Source organism: Haliaeetus albicilla, chromosome 13 (genome assembly GCF_947461875.1).
Source record: "Haliaeetus albicilla chromosome 13, bHalAlb1.1, whole genome shotgun sequence".
Classification (NCBI taxonomy): Eukaryota; Metazoa; Chordata; class Aves; order Accipitriformes; family Accipitridae; genus Haliaeetus; species Haliaeetus albicilla.
The window spans coordinates 13024970-13052603 of NC_091495.1; the positions used below are offsets into that span (position 1 = coordinate 13024970).

General features: G+C 39.0%; 1 protein-coding gene across 6 annotated transcripts; it reads right to left on the reverse strand.

Moving 5' to 3' along the window:
* Window positions 1-48: 48 nt before the first annotated feature.
* On the reverse strand, window positions 49-27634 carry RCOR3 (REST corepressor 3). Of its 6 annotated transcripts, none has more exons than XM_069800206.1 (12): window positions 27346-27627; window positions 26689-26745; window positions 20806-20883; window positions 19164-19216; window positions 17274-17435; window positions 16793-16917; window positions 15161-15257; window positions 12227-12445; window positions 10468-10545; window positions 9621-9678; window positions 3943-4184; window positions 49-3514 (listed from the first exon to the last, which is right to left on the reverse strand). In XM_069800206.1, the coding sequence occupies exons 1-12, from the start codon at window positions 27485-27487 to the stop codon at window positions 3170-3172; spliced, it is 1656 nt and encodes a 551-aa protein (XP_069656307.1). In that variant the 5' UTR covers window positions 27488-27627; the 3' UTR covers window positions 49-3169. The 6 variants fall into 6 exon arrangements, with proteins under 6 accessions (XP_069656307.1, XP_069656308.1, XP_069656312.1 ...); XM_069800207.1 differs by having other exon boundaries at window positions 15179-15257; window positions 27346-27625; XM_069800211.1 differs by lacking the exon at window positions 3943-4184 and having other exon boundaries at window positions 27346-27634.

Genomic DNA, 27634 nt, shown 5'->3' on the forward strand with positions numbered 1-27634 from the left:
TTTGCTAACCATCAACTGTAAGACAAATTAAACTGCTTTACTATGATGTGAAATGTTTAGTGATTGTTTTATTAATGCAGAAATACCTGCTTAACTTCATACCCATTCTGATTTAAAGTGCAACAATTAAATCTGGTAGTTCTTGTACATCCATATTTTGCAAGTGTTGTTCCTAGAAGACATGTCATTCAGATTATGCCTTGCATTTGTAAAATCTGTCATTTTTTTAGTACCGTTTTGCTTTATTAACTAAAATAAACTGTACAAAAAGCTGTAGAATTACATTAGCTTTGAACAATGTAGGATACATGTTCTCTGCCAAACTTTAGTGTGCAAACATTTTACATTTTTTTAAAGTGACAAAATTAAGCCAACCTTGAAGTCAGAGTTCATTACTACATTACAAAACAGGAGACTAGATATGGCAAAAGAAATTCCCCACTGAAATCAACACCATTGTATAATTTTATTTCTAATTCTTAAAAAAATATAAATGAATTTAGAAGAGAATCACAGTATAAGGGCCCTAACATATTAGACCATTACAAGGTACATAAAAATAGAAGACACAGATTTCTTTGAAACTTTAATCCTTTGATTAAGCAGCAAGCATATCACTCTCCAGGCAAACACTGCTTAAAACAAACCCTACCCCCCAAAACAGGACGTGCAAACTGTATGCACATATTCTGCAAAGCACACAATAAAGACATTTTGCTATGTACATACTTATTTAGTACTACAAATGCTAGGAGTTCCCTACTGTGTGCTACAGTGTATGTAAATTAAGAAATACTACCTATCTCTGACCCTCCCTCCCCCCTTCAAATACAGCACCTTTGCCCAGTTATAGAATATTTAAACAAGATTAAACGGAATTACAATGTACTGAACAGTTTTATAGCAGTTGGTGGTGGCCAACTGTACTGCAACACCCAACATTCTGCATACTGAAGTCTATCGACAAGAGACAAAGACAAAAATTAGCGAAGGTACAATACATACACCTGGGAGACTCAATGCTAAAAAAAAAAAAAAAAGAAAAAAAATCCTGAAGATGTATCTTATCACTGTTAAGAATTAAACTGAAATACTTAGGATGTCAAAATGTACCAGATCGGTTTTGTATTGGTTTTAAAGTCTGGAGAGCAGCCAGATTTGTGTATAGCTGGTGAGGGAACACTTATGACTCCCAGAACACAAGTTTCAGTGACCATGAATTCCTCGGTGCTTATTTTACAACGCTGCTTTTCTTAGACGAGAGGTCATCTGATGCTCATGTAGCGGCTAAGCATCTACTCTGATGCAAAAGAGAATTTGTAAGAAAGACCTTTTGTACGAGACCTCGGCACACCAGTGAAAACTGTTCAGAAAGAAAAATCTCTCAAGTTTGATCTGAAAATATTTTTAAATGAAGAACTGAACCATAAAGGTCAACACCTTAACTGCAGTTCAGGCCACAACTATCAAACTTTAATACTAGATTTACGAATGAAATAGGATCTGATGCTGTAAGAACTTCCCTTTGCACATAAAAAAGGCCTTAGCCAGCTGCTAAACTGATTGTTAGACCATCCAATTTATCTGTGAAAAAGCCTAGGGAGAGCATATTCCATTTTCAAATAAAGTCTCATTTTAGTCAAGGGCAAATCTAGTTAATAACAGAATGGATTTAAAAGGATTTTCAAACATCATTTCAGCTATAAGCAAAACTAATTTTCTAAATAGTATGGCAGTCAACATGAATATTATTACATAGTCAAGAATGCAATATTTTTTCAATGGCTTGATTCAGATCACACAGTTTCAAACAGTGCTACTCAAATTTGCAGCCTGGTTTACTTGGAGGGTAGAGGCATCTACTTTAATAAACAAAACCCCAACCAAACTAAAAAAAAAAAACCAACCACCTCCAAAATACTGCTGGGCATAAATCAAGGTTTCAGAAAAGAATACAGTGGAAAGAAAACCTTTCAATCTCCTAAAATCTGGAAGCAATAATTAATACTCAAATGCAGATTTTACTTAGTCAATAAACAAAACAAACAAAAAACCCCACAGTAGCCTCAAACCCCAGCTAATCAACTCTGCCAGAAATAAATTATCTCTGATTTCTGCTAACAGTAAGACTGGGCTGGCAGCAGGTAACTCTACTGCCACAATATTCTACTACCTGCATCAGCCTCTATACTTTCCTCATGAATTTTAGGCAAGATATCAATGATCTAACATACACAAACTGCAGACAGCCATTCTCAGAGGAATTAAATTCTACTGTACTTAAATTAGAAGAATTAGTGGAATAACGAGTTAAATTAATGGTTCTTGCTATATGGTTCCTCTCCTGTCATCCCCCGGGGTGGTGGAAGTTGCTGCCTCTCTCTCCACCCCAGCCCACAAGAGATATTGCAGCAGGAAACCGGACTCCTGTTTTCAGCCAACTTCTAGGAGTAGAACACGCACGAGATTTAGTAAGTTTGGTACAATAGCTTATTGAGTCTTCAGAATACTCTTTCAGATGAGTATTTAATAAGACAGTACATTTTTAAACAAGAAAAAGTGTTCTGGGAAAAACATGAAGAGAAGAAACACCTACATTTTACAAGTGCGTGAAATGCTTCTACTGTTATCTAAACAGGGCCAAAAATTCTGAACCTAAGGCCATTATTTTTTTGCACTAAGTAGTAAAAAAAAAATAAAAAAAATTTCACACACACAAAAAAAACCAATGCTACATTTAAGTCTCCTACAATATTATCTATTCCTAGATTTGCCAGACTACTTTCTTGTAGTTAGATGCTTGACTACAAAGAACTGTAATAAAATAAATAGAGTAAAAATCAGTTAAACAAAATCTTGGTGTCTTGAACATTTATTCATTTAAGAAGTTAACTTCCTTCAACAGTTATTCATATAGAGGAGGGCTGTATTGTAGGCATTGTTCTGCTGTACAAGTCTTCGACATAAAAATATTTTTATACAGGTGGTCACTCACATGGTTCCATTTCTAGTTATTAGCTTGCTCCTCTGTAAAACTGGTCTGATACCTGTGAAGGCTTGCTCTTTTCTCCCCTTCATTATTTGGGGGGGGGGAAAAAAAAAAAAAAAAAAAAAGTACATTGATACAATTTTTCAAATGTAGGAGTTAGCATAATTCTGCTTTATTTCTTCAGTGCAGAGTGGACTGAGATTCTGTCTGAATTCCAATAAGCGAGGGTGGCTGCTGGCCGCTAACCGTGGTTAACACTGGCCTTGGATTTAGACGAGGAGGCATGGAATTAGCTGGGCGGATGAGCGGTGGGGGAGGCTGATTTAGAGTCGGCCTTGGCTGAATAAATCGCGCCTGCTGTTGAAGTGGTGGAGGCTGACGATGGAGAGCAGGAGCAGCAGGAAGCGCTGGACGAAGTAACGGGGGTGGTTGATTTAAAGTTGCGATGGGAGCGGTAGGTGCTGGAGCAGATGCCTGTGCTGGAGGTGAAGGGCCTAAACACTGAGTGGCCGGAGTGCTTTGTGCCTGCACAAAGGACAAAGACAAGACTGCGTGAACAGCCATCCCAGCCAGAACGTAACGCAGTTGGGCTGCCACTGTCCACTACACAGGAAACAGCATTTAAAAAACAAAACAAAAAAACTGAGAAGTTACTGAAAAGAAATCACCAACCAAAACATTATAGACAGCAGAACTAAAAATATTTACGAAGCAAGAGTCTTCTTCTAGAACAAGAACTGTATTTTAACAATTAACAGTAACATGATCGTCACTATGAAAGGTGCAGTCCTGCTCCCAGCTGGTTAACGACATTGGCTGAAGTTCTATGCAAGCTCATCATCATTCTTTAGAATGCAGTTTGCCACTCCACACCAGTTAACCTTACATTATATCACTAAATAAAATGCTGTTCCTCAACCCATGCTTACTTATTTCTGGTACACAAAACACACCTCATCTTCTTCATCAGTGCTCTTTCCTGATGGCACATTAGAAGTATTTTTTGTGTCCTCCCCTAAAGCAGAAGCATCACCATTAGAAGCCAGGGTTCCTTGTTCCGCTTCCCATTCCTGCAATACCTCCTCTAAGTTAAACCGACGCCTGTAGTTTACAAAGAAGTTCTTCACTTGGCCAACAGTCTTGTTGCCAATTACATCTGCAATAGCTTGAAAATCTTTACCATATTTTCGGACACCTGGAAGGCAAAGTAAATAACATAGCTGTGAAGAATCAGTCAGACACAGCTACGTGTGATGTATTTATAGAGAGAACCTATGGGACCTGCAAACCAAGGGCTCGCTAATTAGGAGGACTTCTCAATTAGGAGAAGGCCTCAATTTCCATTAAAACAAAATAATTTTTAATTGCACAGCTATCAGCATACAAATCAAGAACTTTATTAAAAGGTCGTTACCCGCTCTTCTTAAAGATCCTGGCTTACTCACCAAGCCTCCCAACCTAAAACCAGAGAGATCTGACCTCTGACAAATAAAGTAAATCCTTCAGTGTGCTTGCAGCAAGGGCAGAAGCCCTCGACAAGTTCAAGACAGGAGAGGGAGGGTGACCGAGCATGTGTGTATAGCTGTAAACAGGGTATAACACTAGAAATGTTAAGTGACAAACATTGACAGCTTCTATAGGTTCCCTCTGTGCCAGCTGCACACAGATGTTTCTTTGCTCACAACCTGTGCAGCAGGAGTGGTAGAATGCAGTAGCTACTGGACCAAGCACAGGGCAGAACGGGGGGCACAGTTCCGTAAGTCACAATATATTGCTCATTCCTGCACCTGTGACATGCTTTACTGAGGCTACAAAGAGCAACTGGCAAGCATTCACCTGACAAAGTCTTTTTAAAGCTTTCATTCACCATTTGAGCTGGGTAGAAGAATCTGGGGTTTTGAGACAACCACTTTGGGTAATGTAAGTAAATATAAGCTATTGGTGTCTGTTTATAAGACAGCCCAGCACAAGCCTCCAGGATCAAATCCTCCAGCAAGAAGCAGCATTACAGAAGATCTTTGCATTGGTCTTTTCATTCATTTTCATGTTGACATCAGTAGGTCACTTTTGTTTACAAGAACTTCACAAGAAAATACTTCACAAGAAAATCCCAACACATACTTTTTGAAGTTCTAAAACTACATTTGCATCTAACACCACCCCCGTCCCCTCTTGAGTACAACATTCCATCGTTTTTAACCTAAAAGTGGAATTATAACCTAAAGTTTATTGATATTCTCTCAGTTGTATTTAGGGTATGTGTCTAGTTCCACCTCAAGAAAAAAATCCTAAAACTCTCCAGCATCCTAGAACACAGCTTTTAGCTGCACAAAGTATATTTTTAATCACAAGTGTCCAAAAGTTTGGAGACTAAAAGAAATAGAGTTTTATTCCAGACTGAATAAACAGAAGACTCATTTTTTTGCTCTCAGCTATGCATGAGTGAATTACAATTTGATGACTTCTGTGAAGCTCCTTATAACTAAGCTCATTCGGAACATATTACAGTGCTTAGAGGACAGGCACTCTGTCTCATTACAGGAAAAGAAATTTATGCCTGATTTCATGCCTTACTTCAGAAAGTGAAGCAAAGGATTCAGAAAGAGAGAGCTGTTTCAAATCTGAAAGCTATGTTCCTTTTCAACTTAATTGTGAAGAGTATGACCTTCAGCTTGTTCTGCTCTTTTCTACTTTCTTCATTAATAGGCACTTCTGATGTGGTAATGTACACTCACTGTAATTTAAGAGAAAAGTTCAGCTCCAGGATAGTAACAATTTCTGTAGCTGAAGTTGATGTTTCAACTGTCAAGAGCCCAGCTACATTATTTAAGATCTTTTCTGGGGCATACAAAAGAATCCAACCATCCTGACTGCAAGAACCTTGGAAAGAAAACAAAAGGACCTAGCGGAGCCACGTGGGAGGGCATGTATCTAGGCAAAGCAAAGACAGGGATTTGGCTCTGTGCTTTATCAGTTGTACCAGGTATCAGCTATACTCCTTAAACGCTGTGTGCACCCACAGAGCACTCCCTCCAGTGTTTTAATATTCTTTGATTGCCCTACCACTACCACCCTTACTAATTTATAATGGTAATTAAATGTCCAGTGCAACATATTCAACATCCTGTACAAATTAATCAAGTGAACAAAGTGCCCAACAGAACAAAGCACATTTTTGTTTCAAACCTAATTCAGACTTCTAGTGATTTCAGCCTTTTCTGTTACTGTGCTGTCTATACTTCTTCCTTCCCCTTAATCTGCAAAGCAACTGAGCTTGTTGGCTAACTTCAACTAAAGTTGTTGAAAATAATGTCTTAAAGCCTATTTCCAAGCAAACAGCTTGAAAACAGTGTATATTGCCTTTACTGAGAGCCCAACTATAAGAAATTTCTAAAGAAAACAAAATTTCCTTAGCTACAGGCAGCACTACTCATTTTGGATTCTACAGTGTTATTTAGTGCTGCTCTAGCATCACCACAATGACTCCTACACAATGATGTAGTAAAATCCTTTTAAGCTGCATCAGAAACAGAGGAAGTTCAATACATGTTTATGAAAGTTTTATGCATAAGGTGCTGGCATATCTGTAAGAGTTGATGCCAACCCATCATCCCTTTCAAATTGGTGCACATTACTTACACATCCTTATACAAATTCTGTGCTAAACACCACCCAAATTATTTCTGAAGTGTTTAATCTGTTATTCAGTAAGAATAATTTTATTAGGTTGCTGAAAGTGAAGCTCAAAGAAGATGACTGCATAGCCTCACTTCACATGTGTGAATGTGTTTCTCCTGGCTCATTTGACAGTACCCCTGGTCATGGGAATCCTTCAAGCTCTTCAAAACTTCGCCCAGTTGCAAGGGAGCACTTGAACATGTATATGCTCACTATTACAATATTTCATCTTGAAAGTCTAACTCAGAGAAACTCATAAATGGAAGTTCGATGCTGTCTATGCCGCTGAACGTTGTGCAGCACAGCAAACACCGAGAGGCACACAAAACATTAGCCTGGGTCCAAAGCAATATAATAGAGCACCACAATGAGGCAGAAATAGTTAACAGCAACCTCTGGGTTATGAAAGCTGCAGTTTTACTGTGATGGGATTACAGTGCTCCTGGCAACTACCTTACATAGCTAGATCCTGGTCGTCCCAACTATATTCCACTGCAAAGCTATGAAAGCCATGCACTGCTTTTCAATTCAAATTTTGTTGTTTTGAACAAGTCTTAAAACATTTTTGCAATTGCAATTTTCATATGGCTGAGATCTTAGTTTGAAAAGATGATCATGCTCATACATTCCTATACATAAATAAAGTTTGTAACTTAAGAACACCTCAAGTGATGAACTGGCCCATTACATTCAATAACTATTCAGACAAAGTTGAACAGTAACCTGATAAATTATACTGCAAAAGATCGGCTCAGAGATCATAAGTCTGAGTCCACAACCCCATTGCAGGCAGCCACACTGCTTTTAAGATTACACACTCAGCTCTATTTTAATGTGGGTTTTTTCATTACCTCCTCTTTAGTTACTGCCAATTTCTTGAGATTACCCACAGATGACAAGAGGTTTTTCACATTTAGGAAAAAAAGTGCCACAATTATATTACTGCAGATCATTTTTATGATTTCCATGGTTGGATTTAATGTCTGAATTCAAGTGAACAAATCACAGAAGTGCCACCTACCTGCTTAACGCTTATGATTTCTGTAAAATTATTAAAACATGCCAAAATGTATCAATACATTTGATGAAATAAATCTGTTTTAAATGTACAAACTAAATGTCCCCATGCTTAAGTCAACTTCCAAGTTCAATCCTAACACGCATTATGGTAGCTTTTAGTATGGCAAACATGGCTACTTTCTTCTAAAAACAGAGTCAGGGCAAAAGACAGCTTGGCTCCTTCATGCATAGGTCTCCTAGCTCAAGCAAATATTTTGAAGCAAGAGATCAAGGTCCTTAGCCTGAGGGACGGGAGGTTAATACCTACAGCACTGTCATTCCAGGAGGAAGACTCTATTACCAGGCAGTAGGTAAGGACGGGCTAATAAGAATACTTTGTTCCTGGTATTAAGGTTCTCTCCCATCTCCATTTTATTATACAGTGGCAAAGGAAAGGGACTAAAAAGGAAACATAATACATAAGAAACACATGTAAATTCAATGAAAACAGGTTTCTTCCAGGATTTCTTACCCCACCCTTAAATGTTGAGGCTGACTACCTTTACAAAACACAAGACATTCCCTAGAGAAGAGACCAGAAGCCTAGAACTCCTCTCCAGGGAGTCATCACCAACCTTCATTCTCTTTTGCCCATGCTCCAGTTTTATTATTTACCTTGTCGGTCTCATAATGCCATAGCTTAACAAAAGCTAAATGCATTCTTATCGCTTCTCAAACCGACACTTAGTGAGAGCTCCAATAACTAAACTGTGAAAATGCAAGACGGTTTGAATCCTTTCATGCTAAGGCAGGCACAATGAACCTGGATTTTCCCCACTCCTCCAGCAAGCATTCTACTTACTAGACTATCATATTAAAGATAGGCATCTCCTTCAGTTGCATTTGGAAACAAAACAAAAAAAAATGAGCTCGTTAGCAGTACTGAGGATGAACTTAGGACAGAAAATGGTTTGGAGATGCAAATCCCAGTCTGAGGCATGTAAATTGAGAGTCATTACTTCAGACACACCATGCTCTTCAGCATTTCCATTCACACTTCAAAATATACCTAACTCGAGGTTCAGCCATCTGGCTAATAACTACGAGATATGGCATACCTGACAACTTTACACTGATATCCTGATCCAACTGAAAGTTTTATACTAGAATTCAGTCTTTCATTTTAAAGGTGAAGAATATAGAGAAATAAAGCAGATGTGTATAACTGAGGTAATTATATTATCTTAAAAAAGATGATCCACAGAAGTGACTCAATACATAGTGTCTTCAACAGAGCATTAGGCTCTCCAGTTATTTCTCTTGCGTGCTCCTTGATTAAGCAGTGCATGTTAAAGCAAGACAAGAGTCAGTTTTCCTTCAAACAAATGAAATAACTTCAAATTAGCTGTATCAATAGCCTATTAGAAAATGTTTTTTCTCCAATAAGAACATTAGTCAAGTATCCACATCCAGCTTCAAACTCTTAAAAGGCCTTCACTGGGTAGATATCTGCTCTTTTATTCCCTCATGAACAGAGAAAAGTAACTGTAAAGCAGTTTTACTTCTGCTTTTTCCTACTTTAAGAACACAGAGAGATGTCTTAAGTGTTTGCTTCAAATTTTATTATTTCAACTATTACTTCAGTCTTCCACTTCAGAGAAATTGACATAAGGTGATTTAGAAGATGATTGAAAGGACTTTTCGGTACTACTACAGCTGTTAAACCCAGCTAAGCTTTTCTATTCAAGATTTAACATGGGTAACTGAAAGACTAGTGTCACACTGCTTGAATGAATACCCTAAATATTCTCACTAGTTTTGCTGTTTTCCTAGTGACTTTCTTGTAAGACCAGATAAAGTTTAGCTTTTCATTAGAGAGAAATACAGAGATAAGCCTGAGTACCTCTTCAAATCCTGTGCATCAGATTTCAAGTCGCTACTACTATTAACGTACCTTGTACTGCAAGAAGCTGCTCTTCTGTGGTCCAACGGGCATTGATTTTCTGATTAGACTATTAAAATTAAAAAAATGGCACAAAGATCATTAAAATGTTTCAACAGCTACAAAATATCTGAGCATCAGAATGTGTTTTACTTGCACTACATTTTGTAACTTAGGTAAAAATCTCTTGCTTATAAGCCACAAATTTATAGTTTAAGATTGCTTTCATGAAGAGAAGTAGCATTTAAGGATCTGAGCTTAGAACTACACCAATAGTTTTGCCTCTGTTTTATTGCAGTTCTTAATATCAGCTATATAATAACTTATGCAAAAACTAATGATCTTTATACAGACAGATTTTGAATTTGTAGTTACATTTATCTAAACTATTAGGACTTGGTGTCTGGAGTGTTTCGCATTCACGTTATGTTTCATATCCAAGCCTTTAAAACAAGCAAAAAGAGAACTTCAGTAGTAATAAATCATTCACTTCGGTTGCCCAAATGTATATATAGTCATATATTTACACAGAACATAGAATTTACTGCTAGCAATCTACATGATCTACTTTTAATCAGACACCACCCCCCCATATATCAGGGCTCAATTTCAGCTCCCTATTGTTATGAACAGACATGAAATTTCATTTTTTTTCTGCTTCTTTGTTCAGCCAGTTGCTGTAAAAAAGCCTACCACTAATTTCTTATAAAGAAGCCAAACTCACCCCTGCATGTAATTCAATGGATCCTGTTTAAGCTGCTGCTGAAATGCAAACACTATGCTGCAGCAAAACACTTTTCTGCAGCTTCCTACTAATGTAAGTGCAAGGCCACAAATTCTAATATTTATTCTGATTTACCTCAGGAGGTTTGAATTCTTCAATCCCGCCTTCCATTTTCTGTTTAAGTGCACTGTTTACTTGCTTAGCATTTTGAACCTTGGTCAAAAACAACAAAGTTAATCAGCTCCACAAAGAAAGTTGGTCACTTTACACATATATCTTCACTAGGATTGCCACAAGTGTACCTCCTAAGTTAGAAAGAGAAATATTATGGTTTAAGGCTTCACTACTTTAACTGTTAAAAAAAAAAAAAACCAAACAAAAACTTAAAAAAATACAGCACAGTTTACTACAGAAAGAAAAATATTTAAGCCAGTCTTTCAAAAGAACAGTTTGTCTGCAGAAATATTAGAAGTAGGACATAACAAGCAAGTTTTGATAATGATGCATATGTTCTTGAAGAAGAATGCAGAATATTCTAGACACAAAACTTGGTTCTTAGAAATCTAAGTGAGATATACCGTATACATTAACTTCCTCCTTCTCCAAAAAGCACTTTGAAAAAACAAATAAAGATTTATGAGATGTTTTCAGTTAGTTCCTTCTGACAGACTGCTTTTTATTAACCTTAGATCTTCCTTAGATTTCCTTTAAGGGTGATTCTTGAAATGATTTAAAATATTTAAATAAAATATCTTAGTCTATAAAAAGGAGAGAGCTTCCAGATCGTACGTATACATATCTATTAACCATTTAAACCTGACAGCGATGCACATAAGGTAACATAGGTAAGAAAATAATTTTGCATACTACGGTGCACAGCTATTACAAGTGTTCTTAAGTATGGACACAAAAGCAGACAACTCAGTGGGAGATTCCAAAGGCTGCATCTCTGAGATCACTGCAAGAAAAAAAGAGAAACACAACCTCAAGGCTGTAACTCACCTACACTTAGGCTAAAGAGTGAAACCCACCTATGCTATTTAGCCCCAGAGTCCTGCTGTGACAGAAAGAAGCATATTTCTCCTGTAAAAGAATACAAGGGAGCAAAAACCCCATGAAACCCTTTATTCACTCCATGATTTTGCAACATGGCAGCTCTTAGCGGTCTATAAGGCAGCAGAAATTTCAGGAGATAAGCCTTGACTTTGTAGCCCCACCGCTCCTAGAAAGCAAGCATGCACATAATGCCGTACCCTTAGAAGCTGAATAGACTCTGTGTTTCAACTTTAAGTGCCAAAAGTTAACTTCTTCATGCAAAGAACGCAGGCAATTGTCCTCTTAAAGGTGAAGACTACAAAGCTTTTCTAAATTTAATAAGAAGTAGAAAGCTCATCAATTAAAACACAGGAGTAACTAGGCCCATGATTTCCCCCCCTCATACTTTCATGGTAGGTAGGGAAGGACATCCAGAAAAGCAGCTACAATTTTAAGCGCAACAAATGTAACTTCCTCTGCTTCATTGGTCTTATTCTCACTTGTCATACCAATACTTTTAACAAAGTTAAAAAAAAAAAAGAAAAAAAAAAATCAAATCAAATGTGACTTTCCCCAAATCTGTAACATTGTTTTCATGCCATACTCCCCCTACTCCCCCCCGCCTTTTTTTAAAGGAAGTCATCTTGTTTCATGTTATCCACAAGAGCAGACGAACATAAAAAACAAAACCGAAGAATAGCTAGTCAGCTAGTGTCCAACATTTCTGGTGATAACTGTGGAACAAAATTAGGAAGACTCACATTAAAGAAGTTTCAGAATCTTCACAGATAATCTTCAAAATCATTACAATCAGAACAATCTGAGATGAAAACAAAACAAGACCAATAACCCATGGTACCTGTCGCTTTAATGAGATTAGTTCCATATCCAGCTGTCTAAGAATTGTGTTGGCTGCATTGGGACTACAGGAAACAGCTATCACATCTTCCTGGGTCAGGTACATGCCTTTTGGTGGACGGCATTTGGAACGCTGAGAATGGTGGCGATGCTGCAAGCTCTGATACTCTCTTCTACCCAGACCTATTTTGCTGGTCTGAACAGGCTGCTCATTATTGCCCTTTAATTTACAAGAAATAAATCATTAAAGCATAACAATATCTTGTACACAACTTTATTAAAGAATAAAGAATCGCATAGCATTGTAATGTCATATTTATGACAAAGAAAACCCAAACTAATATCCTCCTCTCCATGTAGTATCCAAACTAAGTCTTGCAGATAAGCTGATGGAGCATACCAGTCATTTGCTGGATAAGCCTGCATTAGTCTTAGAAAGGTCAGTTTTCAAATTATTTTTTTTTAAATATGGCTGAAAATACAATAAATAGTATAGAAATCACAGTCTGAATACTGCGAAAGAGGGCAAAAATTGAGAACCTCTTATGTACGCAGAAGGTAAAAAATATATATATATTTTACACGTTTAAACCAAGTAATCAGTGAATTTACACATTTATTTCTGGTCAGATACGAAGAGTCCAGGTGAACATCAGGGGAGAAGAATGAGAGAAAGTAAACCAGGACAGGCAGGAATGCAAGATGACACTTTTTCCTGCTGCAAGCACTCTATGGAAAGTGATAGTGCTGTTTGTTTGGGGAGGGGATTTGAGATTTGGAAGAGAAAGGATGGATGTACTTCTGCAGTCATTGTAAAAATCCATGTAATTTAGCAAGCTTAAGCCTTTGTTGTTTGCTTTTTTGAAGTGGAAAGGGATAGCAAAGAGGAGATGAAGTCTTTGTAACTGCTGTTTCGGTATGTTTGGACACCTAAAAATTTCAGCTTTGTCTTCAATGGGCATTGCTGCACAAGAGCTAGTCTGCATGTATGTGACTCCCATAGAGCAACCGGGTAGGTTCCCTACAGACCAGGAGTACAGAAGCAAAAATTACTTTCCCTGCAAGGATTTTCCAATTCAAAGCAATGCTTAGTACCAGAACAGAGATGGGATTCAGGCTTTTTGCTACTTCAAGCAGCTCCCTACTGCTCCTCCCTGCTGGCATCCATGCAGGTTAAGAGGAGGTGGTCATCTGATCACAGTGAAGAGAAAACAAACCGCAGCAGCCATTATTATTATGTTCTGTAGCATTAGTACAGATCAGCAAACAGTACTTTGCTCTACTATGCTTGACCTTCTGCCACATTCTCTTCCCAGCTAATGTAACGTCTTAATCCAGTCCACAGACTTCATAGAGGCCATCTTAAAAGCACTTAAGATATTTGCTCTTCCTTGCAAAGTTGACATAGAGCCTTACATCTCTGACATCTAAAAATCCCAAGTTTAATTCTGGCCCATTTATTCCATTGGTCTTTTCGTTCTGCATTGCTCTTTCAGTATGAAATTGCAGTTTCTGTCTGTTCAGTCTGGATTTAAAGTGAAAATATTCTCTCAAGCTTTTGTCTTGCCAAGCTAGAGTGTTTGGCTTGTTTTATAGTTTTCTCTGGTAACAGAAAGTTTCCATTGCTCTGTGCGTTCAAGTAGCCTACTTGGTTTATATTTTGCTTAGGAAGTGAAAGTACGCAAATCCTACCAGAAATATTAGCTCACAAAATTATCTAGGTAGATTCAAATAGCTCATCAAAAACTTCAAACCTATTTGTCCTCTTCCTAGAAGACTACAAACACACTACTTTCACTCTGGACTGTGTGTAGCGATTCAAACAATAACCAAGGAAAGTAAATTGAACAGAATAGCCCTTATTTAGAAGTGGCTTAGGCAGCAACTCAAATCAGCAGATTGCAAGAACATTGTTACAACAGCAGAATGAAAAGTGAAAAGGTTCATTATTAGACCTTGTGCCATTTCAGGTTCTAAAAAACATATCCTGGCTTGTTAAAAAAAGTAAAAATCTCAAATGCTTTTACAGAAAGGGGTAATTGTAATTGTGTCCGTGTCCGTCCGTCCCCCCTCGCCCCTCAGGCAGTTAAAGTGATACATTGAAGGTCTCTGCAAAGCTGAGAATGGAATCTAAACCTATCAGTCTCTTACTCAACATGATTTTTGGTAGAACTGCAAAGTTTTATTAATAATCATAGATGCCACTTCATGGGAATGTTGAGGTTTTGCACTCTCTCTCCTCCCATATATTCTCAAGAAGCATGAACCGTCCCATTTTAGGAAAATCACAAGTATGTTAAGTTGATCAAGGAAAAAACCAAATGTTTACACACTTAACCATGTTTTTTTAGTCTTGCTCATAAATAACTTAATGTTTACCAAAAGAACCCAAAACTTGAACATACCCCAAACACAGCACTTATCTGTAAAGCTAACAGTAAATGCTCATTAGAGGAGACAAAAATGTTTTTCTCTACATTTATTAGTAGAAAGCGTCTCAATAAAGCCACATATTAGTTGAAACATATAACCTCACTGTGGCTTTGAAAGAACAAAAAAAGTTATTCTTGGAAAAATGTCATTTAATTTTAAAATGCAAAGAAAACATTTAGATTCCAATAACACGCAACCAGTAAAGCTGTAAACATATTAACAAGACAAAGGCAGGGGGAATGTTGTTGTACCAAGTAGTGATAGCATACATCTCTTAAAAAACTTGAAGATCTCTCAGTTGATAGTGAAGGTAATGAGAGATGCATTTACGTCCATGGAACAGCAAAAATATATGATAAAATTTTGTTTCAGTCAGAAGTTGTCAAGATCTTGATCACCTAAAACCCCTGTGATTTCAGCAGGCTGCCAGCTAAACCTCTTTACTACAAGTCATATTCTTCACAGTAACACATTCACAGAAAACAAACAAACTGACATTCACCATTAAGCTATCTGTTACCTCCTTTTTGGCTTCTTTTTTGGGATCATAATCACTATCATTTCCATCCATTGGATGAGCTTCTTCTACGTCATCATCACTGAGGACAGATTATAAGAAGCTGGTCATTTTATCTTTTTTAACCTCAAATATAAATATGTATCAGGGTAAGACAGAATGATCTACTCTAAAATATCTAAGTATATGGTATCTCAAAGTTATTTGTAGTTTTCAAAAGTGAGCTGTTACAACCATATTTCCTTTATTAAATTCTAACAATTATTTTGATAAACAGCAATCCTAAACTGTAGTTTGAAAATTACTTTAAGCAGTGCTGGTACTGCTGCCAAAAAATTTGGTGTCACCCTTTCTTCAATTCAACCACTTGTGCCAGCATGAACACTTACATGGTCAACTATACCAAGGCTAGAAATAATCTTTCATTTGCCATGTTAGTTTTAATAGATCAATTTTCAAACCACTGCACCAAGTGGATGAATAAACCCTTGCTGAAGTCTGTGGGGAGCAAAAGGGGACAATATAAGATGGGAAAACACAGGACTGCTTTTTCACCAAAGTGCTCAGGATCTAGCAGTTTGGGGGTGGGGAATGAAATCTGCTGAATTAAATCAAAGAAAAAAGGTTGAAAAGACAACAGTTAGTTTAGTTGAGTCCAATCCAGTCATTCACACAATGTAATTTCTGAATAAATGAATGTAAAAACACCACAAAAATTTCTAATTATTACAAAAAACCAGCAAAATGCTAAATATAGAAGCAAATTTATTTTCTTCTGCAATTTTTCAGCTATAGGGTCACTAAGTAAGCATATGAATTTTAGATTTCAGAAACTCTTTTCAATAACATATAATTAAATAGACCCTTTTGCTCTAGCTAGGCAGTTTTCTGTAGATGTAAAATCATACTTTCCAATATAAACATGATTATATTACTTATACATTCAACATATTAAATCACTTTTAAAAAAGTACAAGTTAATACCCAAGTATACTAAGTGCAATATAATTTTAACTTCATAGTAAGTAGGGGAAATGTTATTCCCTTCTATCCAAGACAATTTAAAACTATTTTGAGCTCTAATTCTCTTTGACTGATAGCAGTTCTAAGTCTCCTAAAATAAGATTTCATATGAAGTTTTGCTATAAAACAGTACTTGGGCATTCTAATTGCTATAGCTCTTTACAGTGGTTGATCCTTCAGTTTTAATTCCATCCTAGTCCAACCCCTGCCCCCCCAAACCCAAAAAAACCCAGAACAGAAACCCCACACATTCACAAAAACACTCTCCTCCCCACACGATTATATAGGGTTAGACTTCTCAAATAAAGCATTATTTCTAAACCACATTCCCAGACTTCAGGGTTTTTTAAACCCTTGTTTTTACAGTTACCCGTTAAAGCACTCCAATGTGTTATTACAACTCGCACCGACTGGAGTGATATAGTTCTTAAAGCACCAGTATCAAACCCCTCGCTAAAAGCAGAGACATCATCACAGATGCTTAAACCTAAAAAACCTGGTTCACGCTGAAACATAATGGCTGAAAATTACTCTGACATCTCTACCTAGAAAGACTTCAGTCTCTGGTTAGCTACTTAAGGATATAAAACTTACCTGTCACCTTGATTATTTCTATTAGCTAGTTTTCGAGCCTGCCGATCCATCAAACTTGTCCTAGAGCGAGTTTTTTTCCAGGAATAGTAATATTTTACAAGGCTTGCGATAGTCTTGTCTGGAAGCTAGAAGAATTCATTAACATATTAATACTTTTAAAAATTAAAATTCCACCCAAGATTATAATTCTGCTCTATTTACAACCACCTCTACCCAAGTATTTTAAATGCATGGATGAGATGAAAAGGAGGGATGTATTTCGTGTATGTTTTTAAAAAAGGGGGAGGGGGAGAAAGGCTTTTTTTATTAGACTGAAAAACCTGTAAGTCCAAGAGACATGATGAAATTAACTTAAATCTTATAGTCAAGGTTGTTCCTGAAGCTTTTACACAGAAATCAACATGAAATTTTAGCCCAACTGGAGCCTTTGCTCCTAGTGAATTCGAACTGTTTAATGCTTCTGATTAAAATATTACTTTACCATTTGCTGGATCCTGTGAAAGCTCTTTCCATGGAAGCTAAATGCTTGTTCAAATAGGACTTTATCTTCAACTGTCCATTCATCAGGGAAAGGAGTGAAGTTAGGGAGATCCGCAAGGGACTTCTCAATATTGTGTTTATGCCAGAACAACATGCCGAGAGCCTTTGAAAAGAAATAGTCCCTTTTTGGATTTAGTCAACTTTCTAAAATGTTGAGAAAAGTTAAGTAAAAAAAGACAATTTATTTATTTAAAATAAAATTTGACTATCAGAACCCCTTCTCAAAACGTATTTACAATTTTGTTGGCTAGGTACTACAGGTTACAAAATTCTCTTTGGAGATGGTATGAAGAGTGGGCACATCTGTACTTTATTAAAGGTAGGAAAGCTAGACAATTTAAGGTTGACATGGCAGCAGTAATTCTGACGTAGCATGAACTAGTCTGATAGGCTCAAATCTGACCTGCTTTCTTCCTTTACAAGCATGTATCACCTACACAGTTCCTTATAGATCTTCAGGCCTTTACTAACAGCCCACTCAAAAAAGAAAATAAAAATACTTTTCAGCAGCTAAAGGATTATCCAAAATGCAAGCCTGAAAGTTCAAAGTAAGAGTGGTCTTTCTACAACTCTCCAATCCACAAATAACAGCATGGCCACTTCCATGTCATGTGCACCCAATAAGGAATGGAAACTTAAATATACTTTCTTACATAAATTAATTTCTCAATATTCTTAAAGAATTTTATGCCAATTAGACTTTCTGCCAGAGAATCAATGACAGACTTGATGCCAAGTCTGGCATGGAAATTGGGAAACGTAATCCACTCAGTTTCAACCATACAGTGCAGACATGATCACCAGTTGTTCATCAGCTCTCCAAACCCCTGATTTCACATCTTCTAATAACCTGGACATAGCAAACCTCTTTTCTTGTTAAAATGCCAAGTGACAAGCACCTCTTGCAAAGATAATTTCTATTCTGCTGTGACCAGTCTACAATTATTTTTGTACCAGAAGTTGTTCTGAAAATTAGTCTTTTTTGTAGACTTATTTTGAGATCCCTCACTTCTCTCTCTGCCCTAACAAAAGCCAAGCCATAAACAAAAATCACCAAACTGCAGGTATTCTGGACATCGTAACATTGGCAGGCTCTTTTTCAGGTAGCAGTTGACTAGCAAGTCTCTGCTATTATGAGCTTCCATCCTCCAAAACTTGATCATGCAACTTGCTTCCATTTGTACACCAAATATTTTTTTGCAATAGTTAATCCCACTTTTACATAAATCGGTTAATTTATGAAGGAAATTCAATAGAACTAAGTGCAGTCCAGAAAAGTTTTATCCTGTACTTTTTATGGGACAGTGACTAAAGGTTATTAAAAAAAGTGAACTTGTTTGTTACTCTCAAACCTAGAATTTGATTCTGTTTTCCTGCCTCTGAAAAAACACTCACTTAAAGTTAGTTTGTCTCTTTTTTTAAAATAAGCAAGAAACCTTTCCAGTGCTGTCCGTATCACAATTAATGGCTCAAATTTGTACCATATTTGAATTCTAATATTAAACATTAAATTTGTAAGCTGCTTTCCTAAGAAATTCTTTAGCTAAATATACACACACAATTGCATGACATGCCCAGTGTATCAAGAAACATACCAAACCTTTCAAAAGTGCACATTACAAGCTGAGCATGTCATGAAAACAAAGAGCTCAATCTTTTGCAGAGAATCCAGACCACAACTGTATGCAGATCCATTTAACTGCAGTGTTTGCTGCCGTGCCTGAAGAGAAACAGCGTTAATTAATGGTAACCAAGGGAAAAAAAAAGAGTTGTGTTATACTTTTATATTAAAAAATCCTTTAAATGAGCACTCTCATTTCATAGCACTTACCTGTTCCACATTGTATCCATGTTTTTCCTTTGCTATTGCTATATATTCATCCACTGTAACAAAGCAATGTCAGAATTATTCTTTAGTACTTTTAGTTATGCTATAAGGCGACACAGAATTAGCCATCTAACATGGGAAAACAGTTTTCCCATGCTTTAATACACCGCATAGGCCCAGGTCCCCCAAAACGTTATATTCATAGTGTTATTAATAATAAATAAGCCCATTATCTTTAATCCAACATTTAATTTAATTAACTTTTTACAGAAGCTAATTCTCAGTGAAAAAAATGCTTTCTTTCACATTTTTACTGCAACAAAGCCACAGAGGCTCATCATTCATTTATTTAAATCAGAGACTAGCTGATTATTGAAAGGCTATGTCTTCTTGGAACCCATTCCTAAGAACACAGACACACTGGGGAGGTGTCCAGACACCTGGGTTAGTTTTAAATTTAACTACTTCTACTGTTTGTATTCCCAAACATGTTAAAAATTAATGTAAAAAGATCCTAGATCACTGATCATGCATATCCTCAATATTAATATAGTTTTCACTGGCCAACATTAATTTTAACCATGGCATGAAGTCAGTTTTCAATAGAGTATATGAAAATTCAATAATTAGCTCATCAAATTTGCCGATAACATATTTTTAAAATCATATTTGGCCATACTAGAGCCAGCTTTGAGTTGAACCCTTTCCATCATTTTGCAATTAAGTCCTGCTAGTTTTCACCTTCAGTGGGTACTTTTTTTAAAGAAACAGACTCTTCCCATTCACCTTCTACAGTTCACAATTAAGTGGCAACTAAATGTAGTGGAAAGGAAGCATGATTGAGAAAAGGAAATAATTATAATCTCATTATTCAAATGGACCAGGGATGTCCTTGCCATGCACTGTTACAGCAAAGAGTTAATTGTAATTTAAAGGAATGAAAAAAGTTTAATAATCATAGCTGTAGAGTATTTTATTTCTAACTGTTCTGCAGTAGTAGAAGGTATGTTCCCTCAAATGTAGAGGGATACAAATCTCTAACTACTGCTAACAGGTAGAAACTGTCCTGAGGACCAGGTTCTCATGACTGCATCCTCAAAATTTATTCCCCTATATTACATATGGGAAATTCTAGCATAGGAGGCAGGTTTAAACTAGATTAAACAGATAATTGATCACATTTAGTCAGATGACTCCTGTATTTCAGGTCACTTTTGAAGGGAGAAAATGCTCAGTTTTTCCTGATGAGACAGCAACAAGAATTCCCCATTGACCTGGGCCTCAACACATCTTTTCTGAATTTATCCACTGCAATTCCTTTTCCTAGAAATTTAGAGCAGCAAGTTCCTCACGTTTAGATGTTTTATTCTTTTATTAAAAACTAATGGTTCCACAGACACTGACAACAATACAACACAGGCAGTGTGTTTTGAAACGAAGACTTAACTATAAAATAAGAGGTGATCTTTCCTTTCCCCGGAGTTCTCTAAATAAAAAAAAAAAAAAAAAAAAAAAAGAGAAGCTTTGTGTTTAATTTACTAATTTGCAATTTCACTGTGTGTAAAATAAAGAGTGAAAAGGCACACCAGAAACAATTATTTAGTTATACTTAAGCATCCAAATTCCTAAGCAGGGAAGGACTTACACTTGGCATCTGGAATATTATGATATGGAGACCATACAAGCATCCCTCCATTATCCTTATCAGTATATTTTGTGGCACCTGTAAGGAAACAAGTAAGTCTCAGTATTTATAAATATGATCTAGAGAACAACTATACATGAGACAGTAAGTAAAAGTCAACCATATTAAGAAGTCCAGCCCAGGTACTAAGAGGAGGGAAAAAAATCATTAATTCCACATTATTTCCTTAAGACATTGAATGGCTGAACTTGAACACCGCTCTTATGAGGTTCAGTCATAACTGGATATTAGGATCCTGGTTACCACAATTGGAGCATTAAAGTGCACTGCTGAAGTTGGCATGGATGCAAAATTTAGAGCTACTTGTGTTGGAACAGTCCTCCAGAAGTTATGACTGTCTATTAGTACTACAACATTTATCACTATCCATAGGAGTATCAGGATCTACCGTGTTAAGTTAGGCTTCCTTGTAACAAAAAAACATACGAGATTGAGGGTAGAATACAGTCACCATCCCCGATCCTTTCATCAAGGAACTATACTAACAACAATGCCAGAAACAATTCTGTTCATCTCTCTCTGTAGTTTGATTTTCATATCCATGTAATTTTAATATTCATAGCCAACCAAATTGTGTAGCTGTAGAAAGTAGTGAGGTGTAAAAGTCATCTTTGTTTTGTTTTGTTTGTTTGTGCTTCATCTCCACCTCAGTGTAGCAAGGGAAGCAGTCCAAGTTACCTAACCTGTCAGGAGGACAGAGCAATACTGATGCAACTTTGTACAAAGCACTAAATCATAGAGTCTTTGATTTTTAAAAACACGCTGTAAAAGAAAAGGAAATTCCCCCATACTGGAAAAGCATTAACTAATAGTTACTTCTCATTAATATTTTACAAATGTACATAAAGCCTCTTACAATCTATTTGTTTACAACAGTTTATCTTGCTAAGATGTTGCTCAACAATTGGAGCATTTACAATATGAATTCCTTGAGGAATCACCCCCCCCCGAGGAACTTTCCTTGAATCCTTCTTGGAGAAGGACAGATTTTTTTATTCAGTGAAACAAATAACTTTTCACTCCATGTTAAGCTTCCACACTTTATATTTAGGTTCTACAGGAGACAGGAAATAAAACAAAACAAATCAATGTTCTGGAAAAGAGAACAACTTAGTGCTTTCTAATTATGTACTATGTTTTGGTGCTCTTCCCTCCTTAGTTTGGCAGTGTTTTGCATTTGCTATCATCTTTGCAATCTTCAGATCCATTATGACTGTGAACTTGAAAACCAGTTAATTAGAAAAACTAAAAGAACTCATGCATCTTCCAAAATGAGATGTGCAAGACAGATAACCTAAACGCATCATAAACTCTGTAACAAGTTAAAAATGAACATACATTTATAAAGCACCAGTTTCAAGGCATAAGCAGTACTAAACTCTGAAAGGGTTTTGGTATATAACAACAAAGCCCTTAACATAACATTTTACTTTAGAACAAAAAAGCATGCTGTTTTTAGTCATTAGGAACACAGTATTTCATGAAGAGTAACGCAAACATGTTACAGGCATATTTCTCTTGTCCACTGTTTTCATTACAAGTAAACGACCACTACCCTGTGCTCCACTCTTTAACTAAGACATGAGGAGAAAACAGGACCACTAGAGAATGCATCAGAATTTCAGGTTGTGAGCAAGAAATGTCTAAACTTAACATGAGTATACCCTCAGTTTTTCCTTCAAAAAAAGAAAACCAGACACCTGCGGACAAGTGGACATCATGAATATTACCAGATATTGAATATTCAAGTACTAAAGTGAAAAAAACTTAGTTTCAGAGTTCTGTCACTTGTGCCTGCTGGAGATCACGTATGCAGTGACACTCCCCTACTGAGGTGCCACCCTCAGGTGACTAACAAGCAGCTCCCACCAGAACACCCCTTTTTGAAGCAGTGCTGTTCCTCCAGCAGGAATCAGACAACAGTTTCTGTGTAGGTGGCATCGTCACGCTGCCACAAGGAAAGCAAGGATGACAAAGGAAGGATGGATGGGATGCATGAAGGAAGCTTGGAGGAAGGCATCCTGTCCTCAACACAGGATGTCCATAGCTACAGTACAGGGATCCCTCCACCTCCATATGCAAAACCATGATCTACCTTTGTAAGAACTGCTTCTGGTCCTTTGTGCCCCAAGTATTCAAGGGAGCAGCACTCCCCCCCTCAAAAAGTTTGTGTTTTATCTCAAGGGCAACATAATCTTTATCTGGAAGATCCATTCTTATTATGGACGGTGGCTGGAAATACCAGGCAACATGTTAACCAAAGTATGTTAGAAGAGCAGAGTTGTAAGCTAGTAAGGAAGAGAAAGACCATGAGCTATCTCTCAAATATGACAAGTCTCCCCCTGGCCAAACGCCACATTCAAACCACTTAGGAAGAGGTTCCTGTACTTCAGCTGCTGTGCTCCTCTGCCAATACCACTGAGAAAATGGGGCTAGCTGAAGATGACCAACAGGCACTCTCCACTGCTTCCAGAATAGAGAAAGTGTAGCAGCAAACTGACACTTTCTAAATTTCAGCTTCGCATTAGAAGTTAGGTACAGGCGGATGATGCTCTTCTGTACACGACTCCAAGTACTGAGAATAAAATGAAAATCTGGAAGCATACAAGACTTAATAAGGGCATTGTGGGGTAGCATGGCAATTTAAAAGTATATTGGTTTCCAACATAAAAAGTACCATCATCTGCTTAAGACTAAGTTTTGAGAGTAGGAACAGAAACACAGAAACTAACAGGAGGAACTAAATTTGTAACATAAAGGACTGGAAATCTTGAAAATAAATAAGTAAATAAACAAAAAACACCAGAGAATGTGAGGACAGATGGCATAGAATAAATGGAAAATTTTATATACTTCATCACACCATTTGATAATTTTGATTTAAGAAAGCCTGTTTTCATACACAAAGACTAGAGGGAGAAAAGGTACAAGGACGTACACAGAAATGGATTCCATAAGTGACCTTAAAAGGTATAAAACATTCTTCTTGACAGTACCCCCCCCCCCCCCCCCCCCCCCGAGAAGAGGGTAAATGGGAAACACTTATTTCAGCATTAAGTAAGCAAAATTCATACTAAAGCCTTTGGGAAGTCCAAATTTGAGTAGAATAAAACTTCTCTAGCAGTCATCTCATCTCAGGATGACACGACAGTATGGTGCATCTCCAGTGATGTCATTCTCGCACTATGCTTTCCAAGAGAAGGCAAACAGCCCAAAACATAAGGATACCAGCTTTGTAACATCCTGCTACATCTATAGGTGGGTCAGAAAGTACAAACAGAAAAAATTTCACCTCAGGAATATAAGGTACTACAGGAAAACCAGCAGGAGGAGACAAAAATCTGGAGTGCAGGAGATGGTTTATTAACTCAGTAAATGAGGTAAGGAGAGTTATGACTTTTATTTTATGAAAACCGTTTTTTGCAGTGAAAAAAGTTCTCATTGCAGTAGTTTCTAGTGACAATTAAAAATGGTATTTCTCTTACAGCTTTATCTGAAGGCTTGCTTGTAAAAGGGGGATGGTGGGGGAAAGGGTAAGAAAGAGTATGTTTAAACTAACTTCTCCTAATTGTTGCTTCCAACCACAATCCACTTCTTCAAGAGACACCGACAAACTGTTGATTCACTTTTTCTTTAAAAAAATTCTTATTTTATACATGAACTTGGATTAAAAAAAATTTTTACTACCATCACAACTTTAATCATGAACATCTTGTTCCTCAATGTATTGTCATAGGGCACTGCTTATGAATATTTTTCAACACAGGTTAAGTGAGGCCAAAGGATTGGTATTTATTCTACTCATTTTAGTATTCTGTGTGCGTACCAGAGGGCTGACTTTGTATCTTAGACTTCCATCTAGTTTAATCTGTCATCGATTCCCTTCTCCCACCTATTTGTTTTAAGGGGGTTAAAAAAAGCAGCATTCAAAGTACTGTAAATAAACACACATTCTAACATATCTGGTAACACCCCCCCAAAGGCATTAAAACAACTCCAAGAAGAAACAGCATTAAAGTTAGTTAATTAGAGATAGTGCCTATGTCCATATATGTGAACCTATAAGTATGATGGAGTGTCCGTTACATCATTTGCTACAAAAAAAAAAAAAAGTAATTTAAGTGTAGCTATGATAAGAGCACAGCTTTTTGTCCAGCATTACTTCCATCTCTAAGAAATGATGCCTCAAGACTCATCAGAAAAAAACCCAAAACAGATGAAAGCATGAGATCTTGCTGAGATCTCCTCAGGTAACCAATCTGCTAAGATTGTACTTTTACATTTTATGGACTTTTTCTAAAATTTTATAAGACTTAGGTGTTCCAAAAAATGTTACTATCTTCTTGCCCTAATAATCAAAATACACACACTAAGGATGACAATACTATACATGATACCTCTTACACAGGACTTATTAAAGAAAGATTTCCATCATTAAGGAAATTGATAAAGGAATATATGTTAATCCCAGTTATTGGGGAAAGGAGCATCAATTGAATTCCACCCCCCAGGGACACTTAGGAGCTCTAAAAAGTCTGATTATAAGAGACCATAAAATCAATTCTGTAGTTACAAACGCAATGATACTATTGCATATATAGTTTACAAAATTGCAACCACAGAACCTCAGTTGTCCTAGGAGGGGTGAAGAGTTCTTTTAATCAAAAGAAAAACAAACGCTATGTATTTTTCTAATTTAAGTGGCCTGTAGGAAAAACAAGCCCAGGCTGTATGTTAGAAACAATCATTTTTATTTATGTTTATTTTTATGCAGGCAGTGTAAAAATAAAGGGTGTAAACGGTTAGTCTTATTAACAAAGAGACCTAGACTACATGCTCCTTTCTAGGGGAAAGGCATTCCCTTATGCCAAGATCATGCATCCATTTAATCCCACCCTCCCCCTTTCTCTCCCCCGGCCTTTTCTTTGGCCTGTGGGGACTTGTGCCCATCAAGAGGGGCTCGCTCCAGCTTTAGGAGGCACTATGTGAGAAGCTCTGGCCCAATCCTCTTCCGGTAGGAAATCATCTGACACCAATGGAGCCTGTTTGGAGAACAGGAAAGTAGATAGGCTTCATCTGACCACTACAGCAGAACTGATAAACGCTCCTACGGTCTCACTGCTCCGTGTAGTAACGCCAGACAGCATTCTAGCAATTAACTTGCTAAAACCGAGTACCAGGCTATGCAAGTGTACCCAGTATTCCTCGGGGCGGGGCTGGGGGGGTCTGGGGGGGGGGTGAGGGAGGCGGAGGAGAGCAGCTCAGCCTGCAACAGCGGGGCTAGCGAGGCTACTACCGCACACAAAACCAGGGGCAGGAGTTTCCCACCAAGCGCATCTTCCACCCAGCGCCTCCAGCACGCAGCCAGGTCTGCTCGGCTTCCGGCAGGGCGCATCACTTCCCACCCTCGCCCGACTACATCCATCACCCCTCGTCAAATATTTTTAAACCCCCTTGTCAATACACTATATGCGTTACGGTTTAAGGAGGAAAAAAAGGAAACAACAAAAAAGCATCGACCTCTTTCTGCTTCTCCGCCTCCCGCCGGAGACACATAATACGGCTGATAACGAAGTGAGCATTTCCCACCGCGATGCCCCCCCCGCCCCCGGGCGCGCAGAGAGCAGACGCTGCCCCTGCCAGCCTCCCGCCGCCGGCACCGGATCGCCAACACAAAGGCTCGAAAGCAAAATAAATACAACCCCGCGGCCGCCGCCGGGGGAGCGCCGAGCCGAGCCGAGCCCACCCCAGCCCCGAAGCCATCCCTCCCGCCTCGGGAACGGCGGCGGCAAGATGTCAGGTTACAGCCGAAAAGCGATTTACCGGGCTCGAAGTCAGGAATGCGCGCCTGGTATTCCGCTCCGACCCTCATTCCTACATCTGCAACGCAAAGGGGGGAGAGAAATTAACGGCTGGGCTGTCCTCGGGCGGGCGCCGTCCCAGGCTACCGCCGTGTGGCGGGCGGGCGGGCGGGCGGGCTGGCGGACGCGCCGCCCGGGAGCCCCCGCCGCCTCGCCGCGGCCGTGCGGAATAAGCCACCTCCCCCCCCGCCACCCCGCCCGCCGCCGCCGCCGCCGCCGCCGCCGCGGATTAAGCCCCGACGACCGCCGGGGAGGGGGCCGGAGGGGGAAGGGGGAGTTTATTTCAGCGGAACAATGGGGACGGCGGCGGCGGCGGCTCCCGGGAGACACTCCCCATCGTTAAGCACCGCGGGGCCGCCCGGCAGCCGCGGGGCCGCGCCGCGCGCTCCCGCGCACCCCCTTCCCCCCCGCGGCCGCGGCGCGGCCCGGCCCGCCGCAGTACAAACGCGCGGCGGCGGCGGGGGAGTAACGGCAACGGCGGCGGCGGCGGCCGCGCCGCCCCGACACCGGCGCGGGGAAGGGGGAGGCGGCTCGGCTCGGCTCGCCGCCCCTCCCGCCGCCTCCGCCACCCCCCTCCCCCCGCTGGCGGGGCGGCCCGGGGCCGGCCCCAGGCTCGCACCGTGCTCGTCGCCACTGTCACCGCCGCCGCTCTCCGGCTCCGAGTAGTGCCCGTTGGAGGGGCTGCTGCTCTTGGTGCCGTTGGGGGCTGCCCGGCTCTTGCCCCCCAAGAGCTCCGCTCCCTTCTCCATCGTGCCCGGCATGTCAGGGCTCGGGGCGGGGGGGGGGGGGGGGGGAGCGGGGGAGAGCGGCGGCAGCGCGGGCTGCCGAGGGGGGGAAGTTAACACGGAGCCGCCATGTTGCCCCCTCCCCGCCCCCCCCCTCGGGCCGCCGCGGCGCCGGCACCTCCT